General features: G+C 41.9%; 2 protein-coding genes across 5 annotated transcripts in view; both read right to left on the bottom strand.

Moving 5' to 3' along the window:
- ARHGEF12 (Rho guanine nucleotide exchange factor 12) overlaps positions 1–8,932 on the bottom strand; it is a 144,713-nt gene extending 135,781 nt beyond the window's left edge. For both annotated transcript variants that reach the window (XM_079930030.1, XM_079930031.1), the window contains exon 1: positions 8,808–8,932. In XM_079930030.1, the coding sequence (XP_079786156.1) occupies positions 8,808–8,839 (32 nt within the window). In that variant the 5' untranslated portion in view covers positions 8,840–8,932. The remainder of the gene's footprint in view (positions 1–8,807) is intronic.
- Positions 8,933–12,428: 3,496 nt separating this feature from the next.
- On the bottom strand, positions 12,429–19,836 carry TLCD5 (TLC domain containing 5). 3 transcript variants are annotated; one of them, XM_079930497.1, is made up of 3 exons: positions 19,738–19,836; positions 17,474–17,673; positions 12,429–15,713 (listed from the first exon to the last, which is right to left on the bottom strand). In XM_079930497.1, exons 2-3 carry the CDS (start codon positions 17,670–17,672, stop codon positions 15,175–15,177), a joined length of 738 nt encoding a protein of 245 aa, XP_079786623.1. In that variant the 5' UTR covers position 17,673; positions 19,738–19,836; the 3' UTR covers positions 12,429–15,174. The 3 variants fall into 3 exon arrangements, with proteins under 3 accessions (XP_079786623.1, XP_079786624.1, XP_079786622.1); XM_079930498.1 differs by lacking the exon at positions 17,474–17,673 and having other exon boundaries at positions 19,738–19,785; XM_079930496.1 differs by lacking the exon at positions 19,738–19,836 and having other exon boundaries at positions 17,474–18,099.
- Positions 19,837–23,281: the final 3,445 nt, after the last annotated feature.

Here is a 23,281-nt window from a genome sequence, read left to right as displayed (position 1 = left end):
TTTATGGGTGAAATTATGATATCCAGCAACTGCTTCAAAATAATCCAGTGGAGAAGCAGGGAAAGGAAACAGATGAACCAAGATTGTCCATACACCGAATGTTATTGATGAGAACATGGAGGTTTATCATACTATTCTCTGTACTTTTGTATATGTTTGAAATATTCCATAAAAAAAAACTTTCACATTTAACAAGCATTTATTGATCACCTCCAGGGGTAGACTATATTATTGCTCCTAATAATTCACTCTCCCATTTCCTTCCTTAAGAGAATTATACAGCCTCACCCATTATCATTTGACTTGCAATGCCACCTGTGGGAGGAGTATACATCCGTGGCCCACTGACAATGAGCGTGACCACATGACTGCTTTGGCCAAGGACATGTAAGTGATGTAATGTACACCTTGATTGAGTAGAAGTTTTAAAAGCCATTGTATGTTTGCATGAGCAGTTTTCCTGCTCTTTCCCTCTGCCACAGTAATAACATATTGGGTTCCAAAAATGCTTCAACCAATCCACAGCTGACAAGATGCAATGTAAGCAAGGAGTAAACCAGTAAGCCACGGATATTTGAAGGTGTTGCTATGGTAGCACAACCTAGCAAAAGCTGATAGATACACCTACTACAGGCTAGGTACAAAGAATATTAAAATATTATAAGAATGTTTAGGAAAGTAGACACACACAAAAATGAACTATAGTTATCTTTGAGGGGAGAGTCTGAGAACCAGAGGGTGTATACGAATAGGGCTAAGATCAGAGGGAGACTTTATATAGTATTATATCATATTATCTATCACTTGAATTTTCATGCGTGTGTACGTGTGTTTGTGCGTGTGTGTGTGTGTGTGTGTGTGACCTGTATGTGTGAGCTGAATAACGTCATCTGGACAGCTGGATAATTTGGGCGATTTTTTTTTCTTCCTTATGCTTTTTAGCATTAAAAGGGAATAAAAATATAATAAAGCAGATAATAATTGATTAAAAATGAATAAGAACTATCCTCCTACCCTTAAGGAACTCGAAAATTAGTTGCAATTTAGCTTTAAAGAAAACTTCTTTCCATAAAACATTCATTGTTAATTCTTTAAAGTGGCAAAGGCTAACTGGGAAAACAACGTTTTTAAAAATTAGGAGTATAACACGTGCAATTCTATCAGTTTGCTCATCCTAAGGTTTCAGCAAAGCAAATATAGGGTTTTGTATATGGGTGGTGCAGCTACCGATCTCAAAGGAAATCCTCTCAATTACATTATTTTAGTATGCCAATTAAGCTGCTGAAGAAGCTCGCTCTAGGTGTTAAGTTTTGTGAATAAGCCTTAACCACAGACAAGCCTTAACTATAGACAAGGTATCTACTCCACTAAGTTAACCCATGTAGGGTAAAATTATTTTAAAAAGCATTAGAAGAAAAAAGAAAAGGAAAAAATTCTAACCATGACTCTTGTGGTGATTAAACAACACTTGAATGGTTACAGAAGTCTCAAGGCCAATAAACTAATGCTTTACTACATGACTATGTTTTTACTTAAATTTGAGCAATAACCTGCAAATATGATTAGGGACATGTCCACACTTTTCATCTTAGGATCTCAAAGCACTTTACAAACATTAATTTAACCCTCATATCGCCTGAGAGTTAAGTATTATACAACATTATAACCATCTATCCTGCCACTAAAAAATATTTAAATACCCCTTCAGCAGTACTTGCCCTGAGGAGGTCTTGCCCAAACAGCCAATAAGACAGGAAGTAAGCTGACAGTGCATGGCATGTGCTACCAACAATCTCTGAAAAGATCAGACCCTTACCCACAAGAACCACTTCCCCTGAGTAAACCACAAGAGACTGTACAGGACAACCACAACAGATCAGCTTGTGTCTGGAACACAGGCAGAGTTTTCCATCTAAAATCTATGGAAGGATATGTCTAAGCACCTTCACAAGGTATATGTATTTAAGTATATAAGTATATTTGGGGGACTTGTTACTCTTCTGGACAAGACATAGCCACCTTCTGCCTTGTATGATCAATTTCACATATAATTTATTCAGATGCTGAGAAGTCTCCAGTTTTTCAACAACAGAATAATCTACATTTTCTGAATCCACAGAAGACCTGCAAAATCCTCCTTAAGCTCAAGTGTGTGAACCTAAGATCACCATTTAAATGTAATATTTAACCAAAACTGTAGTCTCAGAGCAATACCTTTAAATGCCTACAATAGGCAACAAAAGACAAAGCAGTGTGACAAGTGGCTAAGAGTAAACATTAACCAAACCAGGTTTTCTTACATATTTCCAATTTCTTCATGAATTGTTACTCACAGTCCCACGACAAGAAATCTACTTTTTCACTGCCATTATTAGATTTGCTTCTCTCTCAACACTGGGAAGCCACCCAGGCCTATCATGTGACTGTGATCTCAAAAACCAGGATTCAGCACTTGAATTAGTAAGAGATCCTGTTTTGGTATGAATCTAAACTGTCAGCTGCATTGGTGCATGTTAATTTAGTATGGAAAATTTAGTATATTTCGCCTTTTACTTAAAGTCAGTAATGCATTCTTATGCAATTTAGGCAAGGCCTCTGACCTTTGGCACCATCATGAATTACCTCTGCAAAATCAAAGAGCTGAAAATTATTCTTGGTACTAGCTTCATAGGTTTGTCTTGGAGTTAGAAACTCTCTTATAAACTTCTTTCTTATAAGGCTATCTTGGTACTCTAGATATCCTAAGTAGAGAAAGTAAAATGCCCTAGATCTGGCCTGTTTCCAAAATTCTAAAGTTTGAGGAAACAAAATCACTAGCAAAACACAAAAGAACAAAGACATCTATTTAAATAATTTTAAACTAAGTATCAACGATAAAGGTCTACTAATACAACATTCAAAAGCTTTATAATCTTACATATATATATCTTATAATAATTTAAGTACCCACTTTTCCCTTCTGTTACTTATCATTAATAACAATTCTTGTAAATACAGTAAGAAACTAAAACATTATTTCAATATTAATAACAGTATATCTTACTCAAAAAATAGTGCTAAGCATTGAAAGTCTATTTCTTTTCACCAATATGTAGAAATAACAAGAAAAAATAAAGTAAAACAACACACGCACAAACAATGGAAAAAATGACACACAATTTAAGATAAGACTGAAAAACCACCGCAAAAAAAAAAAAAGAAAGGAATAACAACTTACAGATGTATCTCACCATATGGTAACAGAGATTTTACTTTAAAGCTACAATCACATCTCTTCACTTACTTCTAAGTTCAGAGATGTTTCACCTTCATTTCTGATTAATTTTCAACCAAGGATGGCTTATCATTTGCTACACTTTTGACACATAACTGATAACACTGGTTACATTAGGGGCACTCATATTGGAAAGAATCACTTCGTAAACAAGGCTTTTATAACATGAGTAATTGCTTAATTAGTCGATTTGCTAATTATGCTGTTTATATAAACCTGTTTGGTTTTTTTTTTTTGATGGTGACATCTCCCGCATCCATTCTAAAAACTATCTAAAGTAAAACTGAGTTAAAATGATCTTGAGAATCTCTTTACTCATAATTTTGGGCTATGCCTGCAGAAAACTGAAGACCCCTGTATTACAGTAAAACTAAACTGGAACTTGATGTTCTAGCATATGGGTAAACATAAAATACAGAATATCATACTTTGCAGTAGGACAGCGCCAAAAGAAAAAAAATCACTTTGCACTAGAAGAGCAGTTGGAGAAAAGTTAACAGAATATTAAGAGGAACAGGTTAATTTTAGACACGAATCAACAGAACATACAACTTGGCTAAGCAAAGAATAAGGGTGGGGGAAGGAAAGGGTGGTGGATAACCGTCTGAACCATTCACAGTCACATAAACATAAAATGGGAGGAGATCATTATTTAGCCTGGTAGAGCAAGTATATACAAGTAACAGGACAACTTAAAAGAAAAGTCTGTGCTAAAGATCAGGAAAAACTTCCTGACTACAAGATCTATCAGATTGTTGTTCAGTCTCCTGAGGAAGTGACGAGAGCTTTATCCTCTAGAGATACTTAAAATTAGAATGGATAAGGTACTAGAAAGCATCCTGTAACAGAAAAATCCAACTCTGATTTAGTCAGCTTGGAAAGTTACAAGAGAAGTAGAACAGAAAAAATACACATAGAAAGACAATAATTTAAAGTGAAAAGTGGGGGACTCGAGAGCCAGAAAATCTAGGTCATAATCCAGTTTTATAATCTTGACCTAAGTGCTACGAGTTGCCTAAAGTGTAAGTGATGACCTGCCTCACGCTGAGCTGAAGAACTACACTACTATTGGATATCATTACATACATCAGGGTATTTCACACAAAAGGAAACAAAATATTTATAATTTTGCTGATTTTAAAACTTCAGTTCAAATACCACTATTCTGAAGACCCTTAATTATTAAAAGGAAAAGGAGCATGTCTTCAAATGAAGCTTTAAAACATCATCCAAACCAAGTTTTAATGGTTGAGACTTAATGAAGTTAAGCTCCCTGTTTGTGAAAATGTGGCATGGTCAATTTCTAGGAGATAAGCAATTATATGATAAGAAACATTTTTAGTAACTTTGTTAGACAACCATGATGTAAAAGCGCTTCTCCAATTACCTCTGGAAAACCATTAATATATTCTGCTGCTTCTATAACCCGTATCAGTATGGTAGGCAATTCATACCCATTTCTAGACAGCTTTCAGAAAAGGCAATCACATTTTGTTTACTCAAAGATTTTCCAACTGTTTTCCCTAGAATCACAATGCTCCACAGAAAAATATGTAAAATCCATCATTTATGGGTTTCATCAATGTATGCCTCAAATATCATTTCCTAAATTGAAATTTTAAAAAAGTCGTACATGTTAACTCAATGTCATATGCTACATTTTAACAACTGGAAGCCACTAATGTGTTAAGTGGTATTACCAGGTTAACATATTTTTGTAATGATTCAAATAAAGCTTCTCTTGTCATCTCACTGAATACATATGAACATCTTATAAATGTGCCATTTATCTGTAAGACTATAGCGCTGTACTTTTAAAAAAATTTACTTCGGACTGTACATGTTGACTCATGTAAAAGTGTACAAGTGAATGTACTACTGCATACCTGTATGAATCAGGATTTTAAACTGAACAACTAGAAGAAAAGACAACATAAAATTGAATACGAAGCTAGCACTGTGATCCTGGTCCCCACTTTCAATTTGGTATTTACCAAATGACTGATTTTGTAAGTGAATGTGACAAATAATCTCACCTTGCAGATGACTCAAGCAGCCTTGAAGATAGCACACATACAGAATTTTGTTTTGTTTTGTTTTTTAACCAAAAGCATTCTTATATGGCAGTGTTGGCAGAAAAAGTATCATGAATGAAAACGCTAATTACTGGGTAAATGCATATAAAGCCACAGGTTTCCGGACTCACTTTAAAAACTTGCTTCAAAAAAAAACAAAAAACACAAAGAACAAAAAATCTGCTTCAGTTAAACGAGCTTAAAGCTGACCTTACAGTTTTTTTAAAAAAAAAAAAAAGCCAATATATTTAAAACCTTTGTTTATCTATAAAGCAAAAACAACAAAATCCACAAGTCCTAGACAAAAGTTCATTTACTTCAACAAAGACCTTTATAACAAAATCCCACCTGTATTGTCCCTGAAAACTCATTGTTCTAGAAGATAGCCTGAAATAATTTACTCAGTCCATTGAAAAAGCATTCTCTCCTCGTATCCCTCAGAAGAAATTCCAATTGCCACACAACCCCTAAACTCTCAGGGAGACACAAGCATCTAGGAGGATCAGAAACAATTAGGATATATTTTAGGACTGAATGCAGCAATCAATATAAACCGAACAGCAGCAATCAGATATTTCTACCACTTTTAAAGTGCTGGTTCTAAAAATTGAAAAACATAGTCTCCAGGTCTCAAAGAAGTTACAGAGCAAGACACTGGATGGTATTCAGAAGCTGGTTAGATTTTTTTTTTTTTAACAGTTCAGATACACTACATAAAAACAGTAGCTACCGTGAACACACAGTTTGAGTTTTAAATTGATAACTACGCCTTTAAAAGGGGGGCTGGAGAGCCTGAGGAGTAGAGGATGAAGAGGAAAAAAATGGTAGTAAACAAATGTGTTAATTTAACTGCAAAATAATAACAGGATATAACAGAGTTCTGAGTATCCAAAGTAACCAATCAGAGCCTAAACATAGCTGAATTCCATCCCAGCCCCAGCACGTCCCTAACACAAGAATAAAACCCTTCTTATCTTGTTCAGCCATGTGTCGCCTGCCACAAACTGCAAAACAGAACAACGCCCAAAACCAGCTAGTCTGATTTCAACTGAGGACAGACAGACTCTGTAGTCAGAAGCACCACAATGAAAGAACTCTAACTCACACAGCTGGCCTGGTGGGTCAGCACACTCTACAAAACAAAGCCACACCACATACAGTACTTCAAACTTGAAAGGACCTTTAAAAAGGCACTGTTAATTTGCCAATAGCTCTAGAATCAGCAAAATATACCTACAGGTCACTGGAGTCAGACAATGAGAAAAGAGGATGAGGTAGGTAAGGCTGAGAAGAAGCCAGGAACTATTCTATACTCATAACTTTATTAAGGCATCCTGGCACAGAAATAACACTAAACCAGTACTTCCAGATTTCACCCCTACCTATGTTCAAATCAGGGACAACTACTCTCCTAAGAACCAATGGATGCTTGATATTTACAGAATAAGATACGTTCAAAGAAAAAGCAATGGTCACATAAGAATAAATCTTGTGTGTGGGGGGGGAACTAGTAGTAAATTCCAAAGAAACACAAATCTATACTGTCTCAGCAATGCACATTAAATTAGGTGGCTTTTGAAGTCTTTCTTCTTTTAAAGAATATGTGAAATCAGGCAGCACCTGAACTCATCCAAGAATATTAATACCCAAACCAATTTGCAGATTCATCTTAGAATATTCATCTCGTAATCCTTTGTGCCTAGCACAGTGCCTGGCAAAAAACAGGCATTAATTAATTTCATGCTTATTGTACATTTTTCTCTCATCTAAGTTACAGAAAATACAAATCCCAAGATTTTATTTCCAAGATAATGGAAAGAGGAAGAAAATCTCTGAGAAGCAAAGAAGAAGAAACGTCATTACTTGGGGGCTTTTAGGTGATTTTCATGCGGAATGAGCTAGTGACCCTAGGTTCTGTTTCTACAAAATTAAACACCCCTACTATTGCAATGAAAACTACCAACACCACATTAGTTCCTAATAAGACTTGTCTGCAGGGTCAACAGAGAAGGCAAGAATTGAATGAACAAGGAAAACAATTAACCCACACACCCATGAAAGTGATTTCTCAGAGGCAAAAAACACCCTGAAAGGAAAAGGAATGGGAATAACTAGAAGAAATCAAGATAAGCATTGTTGCTACTCGTATTAAATGTACTCTGAGAAGCTGAAAATTAAACACAGTAAAAAAAATACACAAACAAAGAATAAATAGTTTAAATATTTAATGGAATCTCTTAGGTGAACATTCACGTGATACTGAAAAGCATCAACAGGAACAGGAAATTCTGTTTCTGGAGTAGCTGTTATGGTATGACAATGGAATTTGGCCCTTTTAAAATCAACAAATGAGTCTTACAATTGGGTGAAACTCTCTTATTAGGAAATTCAACTACTTTCTGCTGGAGTACTATTGTTGTACTTCTCATCAAAGTGCTTTCTTTGGGCCCTTACTTCAGTTATTTGATCTTTTTTTTTTTTTAATGATGCAATAGTTTGAAGGTTGACCAAAAAAACAAAAAAGCTGACTGAAACTTGGGACCTGGATACAATGTCATAATTAAACTGATAAATAAAATGTAGTAAAGGAATATGCTTTTATCACTTAACCTAATATTCCAAAGAATAACTCTTAAGAGTAAGGGAACTCCACTGAAACCACAAATGGTTTAGCTCAATTCACCAACCACCACCAAGCAACACAGTTAAGTACTATAAAGGACTCACCCAACTCAACAAATCCACCTGCCAGCTTCTACTACATAATTCGCTTAGGCTTTACACCCCTTAAATGCAAATGTTTCTGGAATATGAAATCCTAAAAATGCAATAATTAAGATCAAGCCCCATGATGTTCCCGAGCCCTTTTTCAGTTCCTTGATACTGTTCCCACCAGGAACCTGTGATTTACTAGTACTTCCAACATTCTGGAAAACTATTAGATAATAAACACTGTGCAAGTCAATGCTTCAAGGGCATCAAATTCATAAATCATGCGGCAGTCTCAGAGTGAAGTTCACAAACAGAAAGTCCTAAAATGCAACAGGCTCTAGAGAACTACAGGACAGGAGTAAAACTGATGATGCACCAATACCCCAGCCGACATCGGGCACTGACTGACCTTCACCCAAAATGACCTTCCTCTCTCTGGTTCCAAGATCAGTACAGAATCCTAATGCACACTAAGGGCAGAAAAACACAATCGTGGCTTTACCTACCCCTCCTCCGAGAATCTGGAGAAAAGTTTCTCTCCAGAAAAAACAAAACAAAACTACGTTTCCAAATTCAATCAACCGGGTAACTTGGCAGCAACCCCAGACTAATTGGAGAGCTCGGAAATAACCCTCTGTCCGCTGCCTGTCAACTTCACTCGGCAAAGGCAATCAGCAATCACTGACCCTCCTGCTAGGTCGGGCCCCATCCTGGGAGGCTAAGCGCAGGGGGAGCTTCATACCAACCTGTCGGTGATAGTAGACTGTGTGCCACTCATTGGGGCCCTTGGCGAGAGGTCCTCCTTTTATCCAACTTGCATTTTACAGTAACACCTCCACCCCACCCCCAGCGCTCTGGGATCAGGCCCGACTCCGTAGGGGACACAAGAGTCCAACTCAAAACTCCATTCAGTCATCTAGAACGTCCGACTGGAAGTGGTCAAGGAAAGGGGATGTGGGTGGGAGTGAGGCAAGTTATCTCCCAAATCAAGCCGAGCAAGTCCGCCAGCAGGCGAGTTCTAGAGCTAAGGAGCGATCCTCCTCGGGAAGGCACCGGAGAAAACTTTGTCACGGAGAGAAGTCGGCGAGCCTCGGGGAAGGCGGCCCGGGAGTCCCTCCGGGGCCGGGGTGGGATCGGCTCGGGGCTGGATGTCGGCTCCTCCTCGCGGCCTTGGGGGCCTGAAAGTCTCCGCGCCGGGCCGGGCCCGCTGGGCTCCGCTGTCTATCTGGGGCTGCCGGCCGCTCTTGGCCGCAGTCTCGGCCGCGTCTCGGGCCGCCCCGCGCCAGGCGCGCGCGGCTCCATGGCCCCGGACCGGGGGACACCGCTCGTTCTCCTCGCCGCCCCCACCAGGCTCCGGGCGCCGGGACAAGCGCGGGTGCCGGGCAAGGGGGGGTCCCGCAGCCGGAGGTGACAGGAACCTGGTCTCTCAGCGCCGCGGGCTGCTACCCATCCCTCGGAGGCCCGGGCTCTTCCGCGGTCTGCACAGGCGGCGGCAGCGGCTCCTCCCCGACGCGCCGGTAGGCGACGGTTCCCGCGAGGGGCGGGAGGTTCCCGTCCGACCCGGCCTGGAAGCACCAGCGCCGGAGGCCGGCGGCGACTCGGAGCGCAGGGCCGGCTCGCCGGGTTCTGGGGCCCTCGCGGGAGCGCGCGCGGCAAGCAGAGGAGGCCGCCAGCGCTAGGGGCCGCGCGACAATCGCAGGCGCGCGCACGGGTTCCGGTTCCGGTTCTGACTTCCCGGCCCCGGCCGCATCCAGCGCGAGCTCTCTCTTCCCCTCCCCCGTCCACTTTTTTGGCCTCCTCCCCTCTGACTTCGGGAAGCCGTCTCACCCGGGATCCCTCCGCGGCGCGCCGAGCCGCCCCCGCCGCCCGCGCGACCCGCGCTCGCTGTCCCGCGTACCGCCCTCCGCTCGCCGACCGCGGATGTGCGCCGCCCCCGCGCGGACGCCTCCGCCGCAGTCTTGTTGGAGGGAGCGAAAAAGTAGTTCTGCGGGGCGGAGGGAGGTGGGTTCCGTCTGGCTCTGGGAGTTCCACCCGCCAACCCACCGTTGTCCCCAGGTCCCCGGGAATGCCGGAGATCTGTACTTTGGAGTGTAGTTTGCACCAACTCGGCTTTCGCCTGAGACCGCCAAAGAGCACGCCCCCAATCCCAAGGAGTTGTGGATAAGAGGCTTTTTGGAAATTACCCACCCCCTTGTCCTCGAAACTTGTATTCTTTAAGGGAGCATACTTGTTTTCCTTTTCCGATAACACGCACATACTGCTTTTGGCCGATGGAAGCGAACTCAGATCCGGGTTGCCGGACTCCACTCCTCTCTTGTGAAACAAACCCCAGCAAAGAGAGGTTTTGGCCTTGGCCGCTCACCTGGGGCACCTGCTGGCCGCATCCCAGGGCAGGGGCCGCCGCACACCAGTTTTCGCTGCACGCACAGGGTTAGAGGATGGAGGTGTATAGGGCTGGGGAACTGGAGCCAGGATTTCTTCGTATAATGTTGCTTTTAGGCTGCTTCTGCCTTGGCAAAATGATATGTATTATTTGCCAAATTGAGCAAGCATGGTGCTTTCCACAGCGACTTAACAAGCTTGTTGTGGAAAGAAATGGGAGCAGAAAATAAAATATATTTATCCAGTAAATAGCATTACAGTTCTCTTTGAAGAGTTCCCCAATAATATTTTTTTTCCTGCTGGGTAGATAGATTTAGATAACCGTCCAGTTTGGATTGCATAATTCAGGATTACAGCGATTCAAGTACCATGTATAATGTATTTCTTCAATTCCGCCTGCAAACATCTGAAGTGGCTGTCTCTTTATCCAACTATTTTCAGACTTTTGAGTTCAAACCTGTATTGATGGGTAAGGGTCTTTAGCCTCTTTGTGGAAATCAAGTGGCAAAGCAAATCTAACAAACAGTGGACGTGGAGAGGGGAAACAATTACTTCTTAACAATGCTGTTTCTAAAAGTCAATCCGCAACAGTGCATAAAAGGATCATTATCCCTGAATAGATGCATGAGCTAAGGCTGACGTTAGAACGGGTAAAAAAAAGAAAAAGATAAACAGAGGCCAAAGATGACTCTTTATTGCTTGATTTTTTTTTTTTTTTTTTTAAGTTCAGCGCACAGCCAGCTAATTTTGTAATGTTTATTTTGGGAAAGAATAGAAGCAGATTAGGGTTCCAAGCCACTTTCCTAATGATCCAACCAGGACACATTGCCACCTGCTGGTGTACCCTAGCATGATAATTCTATCTTGAAAACTCATAATTGCGCATTTTCTATATGTAACTGGAAAGAGCTCCATCAATCTACAAAAAATGACCAAAATGCAAACCTTATCCCCAAACGTTTGTCTTTCTTAGACATACTAAATATCTTTTTGGCCCTATTCTAATAATTTTATAGTGTGGGTATCAAATTAATTGGACCCAATGACTCATCAAATCATGCATTTTAAAAATGAGTTCCCCTCTTCTCTTCAAGAATGCCTCACTACACGAACTTCAGGAATAAAACAAACTGGGAAAGTTTCCTAATTCACCTTCTCTTCCTTGCATACAAAACCTCTTGGCAGGCTGCTTTCAAGATCTTTCCAAACTTAAACAGACCCAAAGTTCTAGCTGTGAGCAAAGAGGGCATTTGCTGTGGGAAAGCTTCAGAAGATGGTAAGCAAAGGATTTAATTAAGTCAGTCGTTATTCACTCCAGAGCTATTTTTTTTAATGATGAAAATCTCTATATTCAGGCACAAAGCTCTAATGGTAAAAAATGTCCCTGAAAGCTTCTTAACGGCCGTTGATAGCTCTAGACTGTTTTGAGTCTGTGTATAGAATACCTTCAGAAGAGTCACACCAATTTAAGCAGAACACACGCCCCAGGGACATTAGTCCTTTACCTAGAAAAATGACATTGGTGACACGATCCACTGTGCATGCTCTTTGAGAACGTTTTCCAATGGGGGCTAATTCTAAACTACATCCTCATGCCTTCATCCATTCTTTCAACCTGCTTATTGAGCACCTACTATGTGTCTAACACTGTTCCAGGCATGGGAAGCAGAGTCCGAGGACAGCCGAAGGGCCTGTCTTTGTGGACCCAACTGGACATCATCATTCTCAAGGCAACTGCTCAAACAGGTGGCAAAATAAGAAAGAAATTAAGTTCTTCCTCCTTCTTTTGGCAAACTGTTTTCTATATGTAGATTGTTGCCTCAAAAAGTAAGCAGTATGAGGAATGGTGGATGATAAGAACAGCTACGAAGTATTTTACCGATAAGTATAAATATGGGTCAACGTTTCTGCAGGCCAAGAGCCTTTTTTTTTTTAAAGCTTCTGGCAGAACCAGAACAAAGACATAAAGCCAGACTCTGGGTTGATAAAAAGTTGTTTATTTTTATAAAATTTAGTACAAATCTCACTGAAATATAAATCCTTCTTGGGCAGTGTTAATGACTATTACATAGTAATCTAAATGCAAATGAGTACTCCATGTGTCCAACCACACCACATGTTAATTAGCCCTTCATGTACCTCTCATGTACAGACTCAGCATCTTAACTGCTGAGTCACCTTCATTTCACATTTTTCTCTCAGCGAGTTTCCTTCAGAGTTTTCAGCTACAACAGCAAGAAAAGCTGAAATGAGGGATTCTCCTTCCCTTATCACTAGATAGGTTTCTCGAAATTCAAGAAACCTAAGTACGTTCCCCTAAAAGAGCAAGGTCTGCAATCCCTTCACTTCTGAGGTGGAAGGAGAGAAGAATGGTACCAGATTAAGTCTATTCATTTGTCTGGTGTGGGACAGCTTGCACTGTGCCAAAACTCAAGAGACGGCTTTTTCCTTTTCTTTTTTTTTTTTTCTTTTGTGCCAAGCCACTCTTTTTTTTTTTTTCTAACTAGGCTTTTGCTAAAATCAGCATTCCCCAGCATCCTACTTGGACCACAATTTTGTTGGAAAGAAGCTAACATTTCAGGGATACTGATCATAGAAAAAAAGAGATGGAGATGCTACTGTCAGATTATTCTCATGTCCAGCAAATATCCTTAACCTGAAGACAGTCATTTTAAAAGACCCACGGTTAACATGCCTTTAAAGCCGCTTTTCTCAGAGCAATGATGACCTCATGCAGTTCCAACCACTTGGTCATACCTAGACAATGACGTCCATCTTCAAGACCACTCATTAGGCTAGGATTACCATTGAATGGGCTGATACTTCCTACTCACGTCCAGCCTTGACTTCAACATCCCCATACCCTCGCTCATCAGCTGAGCTACTCGCTCACCACTGGTCTCAACAACGCAATCAAATGAATAAATAAACAACAAACAAACAAATAAAACTTCCCTTTTTTCCCATAAAAGCCCTACATTAAAGACCTGCATTGATAAAACGCCACCTAATGCCTCTGTGAAATTCACAACGGGGTATTTCCTTAATTGACAATGGGGTTTAAACTGAAGCAGAGTAAACAAGTGACCTGCCCAAATGATCTGGCAGGTGAGTAGCCAAACTAGTTCAAAGAAACAAGAATTCTCGGTTCCTAAGCCCTTCTTCTACACTTACGTTCTTGCTTTTCCTAGCTGAGAGACTACTGATTAAGAAATATTTTTTCTTTCCAACACGGGCCTTGCCATGATATATTATCCAGAGAGAGTGGCACCTTTTCCAGAGAAAAAGTAGTAACAGGAGGAACAGGTAATGTATCTGAAATGGAGAAAAACAAATAGGCTCATCACCCTGAGGCCAGGACATTTGGTCTTTGGTTCTGGTTTGCAGTATGTATAGCAGAGCTGAAACCTGAACTGGCATCTCAAGCCCAGTGGAATCCACATGGTAAATCCCTATGGAATTCAGTCACAGCCTCTCATGCCTAGGAGATTAATGCACAAAAGCCCTGAGAACTGGCAGAGTTTTCCTGGTAGGGCAGAACTGGTACAACAGGGCCCGGTAAATCTGCCCACACCTCATTCATCTCTCATCCAAAGCTCTAGCTCTATGGTTTTTGTGCAGAAAAGAGTTAATATAGTAGGCCTGGAAAGGGCTGTTTGCAAGGTTGGCCCTTGGCTGACATCTGAAGACTTCGATTTCATTGGGAAGGTTCCCACATGAACTGATGAGACTGGCTCACTGGCTCTAAACTGTTTCTACAAACAATGTGGTTCACCGTGAAAACCTCCTTTCCTTCTGGGAGTCAGGAAAAGACTGCCTACATGACCAGCCCCCCATTAAAACCTTGGGTATTTAGCCTCTAACAAGCTTCCTTCTAGACATTTCACACATATTGCGAACAAATCGTTGCTAGGGGAATTAAGCACATCCTGCATGATCCCACCGGGAGAGGGCTCTGGAAGCTTGGGCCTGGTTTCCCCTGTACTCTGCTCCAGGTGCCTTTTCCCTTGGCTGATCTTTTGTTGTATCCTGTTGCTGTAATAAATCAAAGCTCTAAGTACAACTGCGTGCACTGCACCCAGCCTGAGGGTGATCTTGGGACCCCCCAAGTACAGGGAGTCCTTTATGGTATATACCAAGTATATGGTATAGGGAGGCTCAGTAAGTAGCCCCACCCCCACCGTCACGGTTTCACCCACATCCTTCTCTCATCCTTCTGTCGCCCCATTCAATTTCCTCATCCAATGCTCAGGATGCCAAAGGCATGTATCTTCCTGAAAGTTCCTCACTTTATAGTAAATGAGGTGCATTTCTTTAAGCTGCTACACAGAAAGTAGGAAGAAGTATTTGTTGAAGGAGTCACTTCTCAAAGGAATAAGGAAGAAACAGCACTCATGCTTTTTGAGTTCCTTTCTAGGCTGTCTGATCACCAAGCCTCCCAGAGACAAAGGAGCCAGGGTCACCACAACTTAAAAGGAAGGCAGCATGCTCACCTCACAGTTCTGACTTACAACTACTGCTGGTAGTCTCACTTTCTACAACTGCACAGCTGCAGAAGTTAGTGTTTTAATACTGGGATGTGTCCCGCTCCAAGACTGACCAAACGGATGGACAAATTTAGCCCTTTTTAGAAACCTAAGCTCGTCATAAGCAGGATTCTGTAACAGCCATATCTCCAACCTGGTTCCCGTGGCTGACTTAACCCAATCCATTGTCTGGAGCAAGCCTTGGCTAGTGCGTCTTGAGAAGTCCATTGTGTTTTACCTGCCGCTCCTCACTCCGCCTGCTTCTCCAGGTGTGGTACTTCTTGCTGCTTTTCCTCCATGCAAAACGCCAGATGCTAACCATGAAACACCAAGACACAGCATACATCGCAACTCCCCCGACCTTCACAAACCACTTGGGCTTGGGTGAGACCATTTCACAGAAGAGGAGGTGAGCTCCTACGCCAATCCTCACTCCAGTGAACAGAGCTGCAAAGAGGAAATCCACCACGTCTCCAGTGAAACTATGGTAATGGCCTGTTTCACGAAGAAACCAGCGCATCTGTAGCAAGGGATTGGTAATCTCGCTTCCAAAGAGGACTGCATTGACCTCTGTGCCTGACTCTCCAAGCACCAGGGCCATGATGATGCCCAAGATACTCAGTGTGTGGTGAGCCAGCATCAGGGCCCCCTCAGACTGGAAGTAGATGCACCAGCCCAAGTCGAAGATGAAGTAGCCCAAGGTGAAACACAGAACGTGCACTTGGAGAGGTGTATTGGGTGAGCCTGAAATAAACCAAGACAGAAGCAAATTGAGTGGCTGGGAATCGTGCTACCTTACGCAGAGATCCTGGGTTGCTCTTTCTCAAACTTTTCTGTATCACTGAAAACAATTGCAGGCATGTGCTTTTTAAAGGGAACCAAAAAATAAAAAACCAAAACACTAAAATCTAAAACTTTGGTCTTTATCAAACCAATGTTACAGGGCCCAGGAAATGCTGTTCTGAAGCACCAGATCTCAATGAGTGATTTAAGCACCAGCAATTATCTCAGCATCCGCTCTGTGTAGCAGCATAAAATCCAGTTATTTTGTTCTTTCAATTAAAATCCTACACAGTCTCTTTCTTGTCTTTTTTTTTAACCAGCTAAAGCTCTGTTTCTAGACTCTTTTAGTTATTCTCTCCCACTAGCAGCAGATGCTAACTATTATATATAGAATGGACAAACAACAAGGTATAGCACAGGGAACTATATTCAACATCCTGTAATAAACCATAATGGAAAAGTTATTCTGTCCCAAATGTCAGATTAATTTCTTAGCTTAATGGGTTAGATTATTGGACATTGGTGGCCCTAACTTGTCTTGAAAGTGGACTCTGGAGAGAACCCCAAAAGTTAGTATGTTCCCATGTCCAAGAACATAGCGTGCAAGGACCTGACATGTTTTGAATCCGTTAAGAGTCTTCATATAAAATATAAAGCTTAAGAGTTGCTTCCTATCAGTTTGACAGTTTGGGGGAAATTTCAGAAGCTCAATATGGGAATCTAAAGAAATTATAAAAAGAAAGAATCTAAGGAATTAAAAAAAATCATATTCTAGGGAACTTATGGACTGAACTATGTCCCTCCAAAATTCGTATGTTAAGCCCTAAACTCCAGTACCTCAAAATGTGAATATATTTGGAAATAGGGCCTTTGAAGAGGTAATTAAGTTAAAATAGGGATGTTAGGGTAGTGTTCTTATAAAACAAGGACATTAGGACTAGGATGTAGATAGGCACAAAGGAAAGACCATGTGAAGACACAGCAAGAAGGCAGCTCTGCACGCAAAGGAGCAAAGCCTCGGAAGAAATCAAACCCGCCAACACCTTGATCTTGAACTTCTAGCCTCCAGAATTGTGAGAAAATCAATCTCTGTTGTTTAAGCTACACAGTCTGTAGTATTTTGTTATAACAGCCCCAGCAAACTAATTCAAGGGGATATAGGTTTTGTATTCTAAGGGAGTAACACTTGTATCAGTACATCTAGCAGCTTAAAAATTAATATAGCTGCCCCCAAATAATGCGGCATTGGTTAAATAAAAGATAGTAAATGCATACAACACAATATTATATAACAACTGAAAAGGATAAGGAAGATCTATATATATAGACATGGAAAGATGATGTCCTTTGAATATACAATCAAGTAAAGATTGCAGGTTACCAAAAAGTATGTTTAATGCAGTCCCTTAGTGTCTGTTTGGGGCTGGTGGTAGATGTTGATATTAGCTTTATGATTTATACATTTTGGTCGATTAAATTGTGAAAAGCAATTAAGATTTGTTTTAAAAATAGAGAGTTATGAAAAGCAGAAACAATAGGTGACACATACAAATCAGCATTAACAATGAAGATGAATGGAGACTCCCAAAGCACATTATAATAGTAATTATTCTTCAATATTCTTCAGTATTATACAAATTCTGTGGAAAAGTCCCATCCTTCTAAGACTACCCCCAAATCATAAATTCCTAAGGGAAAACTCTCTAATGTCTCCCACCTACCTGGGTGGGTAAAAGGCCAAGGGCCATCAATGAAGCCAATATAAGCTGAGAGACCTATCGAGAGGACTCCGTGGGTGAACGTAACCAGCCGGCAGCTCCACTCATAGCTTCGGTGATTATTCAGGCGACAGAAAGAAATGTAGAGCGAGAGCCAGCCCCCCAGGCTGCACAGCGCCTGCAGACACAGAGCTAAGGCCATCCTACGATGAAAAGACCAAAACCAGAAAAACAAAGGATGCACCCTAAGAAAACAGCATTGGGTCATTTTGTGTATACGTCTTCATTTCTACTCTAAGACAGTACAAAAATATTGCCTTCCCGGAAACACTTTTTCCTTATCTACAGAGCCAAGAATCTTCTACTGAAGCGTGGCTGTATTTCTGATTGCGTGTTCCTTAGAGATAACTGGTCAAAACTGTAAACCGAAAAGCAGGAACTGCGTTCTGAGTTAGCAGATGGTCTAATATGGTATATGTTGTTATGATGAGTAAATGTCAATAACCTCCCAGTGATGACTGACCTTGGACTACAATACACAAGTAATTTAATATGTGTATTAGATAATGTGTTCATATTTCAAAAATCTCAATAAGAAGCCCTCACGGAAAAACACCTCCACCACTTGTGGTCTCTGCTAGAAGTCATATGACACGTGGCAGTTTAATGTGGTTTTAAGCTGATACTAAACTCAACTGAAGTCTGGGTTTGGATCATGGGTTTATCAGTCAAAATCAAAACTTGAGGTAAACCTAAAGACAGAACTAAACAAAGACCTAAATAGTTTGGAAGGGAAAAAAAAATAAACTCCTAGTTCTATTCAGTTCTGAAATCCAACTCAAAGACTGACCAAGGGGGAAGCAGGAGTTTGAGGTACAAGTGGGGAGTTTTTGTTAAGATATAAAAATATCTTTAAGACAATTATTTAGTTAAAAATGAAACAATGTCAGAAAGCCACTGACTGAAATTTTTACCGGTGATAAATGTTTCAGGACAAGAATGAGTGTAATGGAGTCAATATAGTCAGACAGGACTAAAATCTGAAAATAGCCAAGATGTCCTTATTAATATTCATTAGCTCCTCTATTGAAAGTACAAATAAAAAAGTAAAAAACATTTCAGATATCTGTCTCATCTCAGCAGGAATTTTCTGCATGGCTACACTTATTGCTTAACCCTATTCTGACAAGTGAAATAGTATCTGTGGACCAACACACTTCAATACACAAGCCACTCCCAAGAATGCTATCCAGAGAGGGCTTTATGAAGGTCAAGTGCTGTACAGCTTTCATCTGAAATCAGATTAGAAAACAGCAGTTGTCAGTCATTGACCTGAGTTCCAGTTCTGTCTCTGCCCCTAAATAGCCATAAGAGTGTGAGCACTCACTTTCACCTCCTGAGACTCAGTTTAAAAAAAAAAAAAAGAGAGAGAGAGAAGAAAGGAAAGAAAAAAGGATTGAAAATAACTCTATGATCCGGCCCAGTTCTGACAAGGAGTTCTGAGATAATTTCGTAAAACATCCAGGCCAATTTTCAGAGCAAGGGCCAGAGGTACAAAGGACCCAGAGTGAAAAGAACTGTCCTCTCTCACTTCCTTTTAAAGGCCAGGGTCACCGGCCAGTAATGCGGATCAGCTCATTTGGATATGCCGATTAGTATTTTTAGAGTCCTCTTCCCTCAATCCTAATTCCCTGGCAGAACAGAGGACACGGTAGCCCATTTACAAACAAATAAAAGAATGGACATTTATAAATGGCAGATACAACTCTGTGACCTTGGGAAAGTCACTCCATCTCCGCGTTTCGGCTTTTCACTTTTGGGTGAAAGAATGACAGGGTATTTAGATGGCCGATGGCCGTTCCAGCTCAGAATTCCAAGGCTCCTGTCCTTGCTCCTCCCGGTCCAGGGCCAGATTCGGGAGGAGGAGCGCTGGGCGGGCCCACCTGGCTCTGGGCCTCGGAGCAGGCGTGGCTGGAGCGAGCAGCAACCTCGGCGCCTGGCAGGCACCGCGAGCGCATCTCCCCCGGACGCGCCTACCTACAGTGTGGTCACGCCCGGCTTGGGCACACCTGAGCCGGACCGCTATGCCAGCATCCCACCCGGCGCCCGCGCCGGCGCCCAAAGCCAGAAGGAACCCCCTCCCCTCAGAGGCCAGGCCAGGCCATCTGCCCGCTTCCTTCCCCCGCAGCGGACCGCGCAGGCCGGGCCATCCACGTCCGGAGCCCATCCCGGCCGCGGGAACCGGGCGGTCCCCGCTGCGCAGTTACCTGGCCGAGCGCCCCGGGAAGCCTCGGGAACCCCGGCCCCGGGGCTCAGGGCCCGGATCCCGGGAGCAGGAAGCAGCGGAAAGAGGGAGAGAGGACGAGGCTCTGACGGCTGCAGAGGAGGAGCCGGTGGTCTGGGGGCACCTGCTGGCTGGGAGGACGGAGCGCACAGCCAGAGCTGGACCAGAGACTGTTCAGAAAGCGGGCGGGAGGGTCCTCCTTCTACGCGCAGGCCTGAGGGGGCGGGGCGTTGGTGGTGAGGGGTGATGATGACCTAGTGGTGACGTGAGACCTGCAGGCTGTTGCCCTTGCTTATGTGTTTGTTTGTTGTCTGTTTGGTAGAATAAATATCCATCCCCTCCCCCCACGATGGGACAGCCCATCCCATAACCAGTTGTAGAGCACCTACTAAGTGCTTGCACCCCTGCTAGGCACTGTGTGAGATGAAAGACATAGTCCCTGCCTTCACGCTTGAGTCTAAGTTGTGAAACAAGCACACAAATAACTAATTTCCAGGGAAGCGCTCAGGCCTGAAAATTAGAGTTACATATTCCTTCTCATGTCAACCCTGTCACCAACTTGGCAGTAGAGTATAAGGCTTGAGGGTAAACCTGGCTCCGTTACTGACTGTGTATTTTTGGACAAGTTACTTTTCTGTGCCTCCGTTTTCTCATTCATAGAATGGGGATAATAATAATAGCTGTCTCATAAAGTTATTGCAAGCATTCTACACACTTTTCATGTGGAAAGTGCTTACAGCAATGGCTGGTGCATGGAAGTCGTTATGTGAATGTTAATTATTGTTGTTGTTACCTCACTTTGGGTTAATCCTCTCTCCTCTCTGGATCTGTTTTAATACCAGGGAAAGTAAGTTTGAAGAGATAACCAAACATAAGTGTGGAGATGCAAATGGGGTAAAAAGAGCATCTGAGTTGGTTGATCAGGACAGGCAAAGGTAGGATGCTGAGAGGCCCAGACATTCTTAAGAAGAGAAGACCTTGAGCAGAATTGTGAGCATTTAGGCCATGTCTGGGAAATAATAAATAGTCTTGTTTGGGTCATTTGTCTTGCCAGCCCTTTAAGAGTAAGGATCACACTCTTTTCATTTTTGTTTCCCTAGTACCTGGTACAGAGGCAGGCGCAATAAATGTTTGCTGGTTGAATGAATGGGCAATGAGCCTGGAAATGTATATTGGAAGCATACTGAAGCTCCTAAACCTTCATGACCATCTAGACCACTTGGGAAGTGTTTTCAAAATACCCTTTGTTCAGGCCGCACCTTGAAGGTTGTGCTTTAGTAGGCTTGATGTGACGCCCAGGAATCTGTATCTTTGAAAATCTGCCCATAGATCTTCAGATGATTGGTCACATTTGGGGACCACTGATGTTTAAGGACCTTAAATGACTGATGCCAGCCTAAGATGCCAGGCTGAGGCATCTTATTATGCGGATAATAGGAAACCTATGATGATATTGGGCAAAGGGAATAATTTTACCATGCTCTCCAAGTCCTTGCTACTGAAAGTCTGGTCCAGGGACCAGCAAAATCTACATCACCTGAGAATTTGTTAAAAACACAAAATCTCAGACCCTAACCCCAGATCTACTGAATCAGAATCTGCATTTTAACAAAGTCCCCAATGATCTGTATGAACATTCAGGCAGTGGTTCTCAACCTTGACAGAACAATAGAATCACTTGAGGAGCTGTTTAAAATCCCAATTCCCTGGGCCACATCCCAGACAAAGTAAATCAGAATCTGTGTGAGTGTCAAAATTTTTTTTCAAGTTTCCCAGGTAATTCCATTGTGTAATCAAAGTTGAGAATCACTGCCATATAGAGACTCAATGAAAATCAGTATAAGACTAGTTGGAAAAGACCAGATAAGAGATAGTAATAGCCTGCAGGAAGAAAACAAGGAAAGATCCATTTCACTAAATGAACATATAGTATGCACATCTCAACTTTTTCCCCATTTGTTTTTGTTGCAGTGTTGTTTTTTTCTCCTAGTATCTGAATCTGGAATTACCGTCTTGCTGCCACCATTTCCCAGGAAAGAACAGAGTACACATTAAAGGCTTCAGGAGTCTAAAGACTGAGGGGATAAGGGAAGGTGCTAGTTCTTCCAGTGGAGCCTTTATTGGGCCTTTATCCTGGGGTGACTGGGATTCCAGGTTCAAGCTCCATTACTTGGGATTAAATTTTATTAATTCACATATCTTTGGCCACAACCCTTGTTCCACCAAATCATATGCTTGTCAACTGTGGTGTCCCCCAGGAAAGTTCTGGGCTGTTAGAGAGAGCAGAGGACAGGAAAGTCTCCACCAATTTATTTGAATAACAATAATATCATAATAATCAGGATAATAACAGATAACACTTATTAATGTATCAGGCATTGTTCCAAGAACTTTACATATATATATATTATATATATATAATATATATATTCATTCATTTAATTCTCACAACAACTCTACGAGATGGCTACTGTTGTTATCCCCATTTTACAGGTGAGAAACTGAGGCACAGAGCACTTGAGGAACTTGCTCAAGGTGACATGATTAATAGGAGGCAGATTTGGGTATGAACCCAGGCGATATGGCACTGGAGATCACGCTCTTAACCACCAAGATAGTCTGCCTCCACTACAGATGGTACTATATTTTTCTATATTCATAGCTCCTAACATCAGTGAAAGGCACTAGAAGTTGTTTAGAGGTTGAAAGAAAGCATTCAACTTTTAAAAACCTGAATTGCATATTATGTACTAGTCGCAGTGCTAGTCATGGGAATACAGAGAAAAAGACAGACTCAGCTACAAGGAGCTCCCCACAGTCTAGCACTAGAAGCAGGCGAGTCAGCAAAACCAGTCCATGAATGTAGCATGGGGATGCAGAGTGCACAGGGAGAAGAGGCACTGAACCGGCAACCTGGGGCCTCAGGACAGGATTCCTAATTTGAGTCTACAACTAAACTCATTCTCTGAGTTGGACCAAAAGCCCTTAGTATTGGGCGCCCACAGCTGGGCCCACCAGTCTTGAGTCAACTAAAGATCGAAGTTTTGCAAGTGCAAAAAGCAGCGGCAACAATTCTTTTTCCCTTCCTTCCTCCTAAACAATGACTGGTTGTTGCCCTTTGATTCTCTTGTGCCTAATTAGATGCTGGAGAAGCTGACCAGGCTTCTGTTAAACTTGACTGGAATGATGAGTTTTACAGAATCTTGCAGACATGAAATGTGAATTGGTACCCACCTTCAGGTTTGACTCTGTTCAGCAACTGTCCAAGGCAATGGACAATGGAAGCTACGGGAGGCTGAGCAGTTAGACTGTAATTCTGTTTATTTCTTTCATGAAAACCATGGTCAAATAGACCCCCGTAAATACAGTCAACTGATCTTTGACAAAGGAGCAAAGGCAACACAATGGGACAAAGGTAGTGTCTTCAACAGATGGAGCTGGAACAACTGGACATCCACACGTGAAAGAATGAACCTTGACTCAGACTTTACACCATCACAAAAGTTAACTCAAAACGGATCACAGAC

Source organism: Stenella coeruleoalba (assembly GCF_951394435.1).
Source record: "Stenella coeruleoalba genome assembly, chromosome: 8".
NCBI classification, from domain to species: Eukaryota; Metazoa; Chordata; class Mammalia; order Artiodactyla; family Delphinidae; genus Stenella; species Stenella coeruleoalba.
Note: the sequence above shows the minus strand (reverse complement) of the source record. Positions and strands in the feature narration are given on the sequence as shown.

Excerpts from the sequence above, each read along its gene's own strand:
- TLCD5 (XM_079930496.1), bottom strand. The coding sequence starts at position 17,738 with ATGACCCAATGCTGTTTTCTTAGGGTGCATCCTTTGTTTTTCTGGTTT. Across the intron at positions 15,714-17,473 it reads TTGGCCTTTTACCCACCCAG|GCTCACCCAATACACCTCTC; the intron begins GTAGGTGGGAGA and ends GGTTTATTTCAG.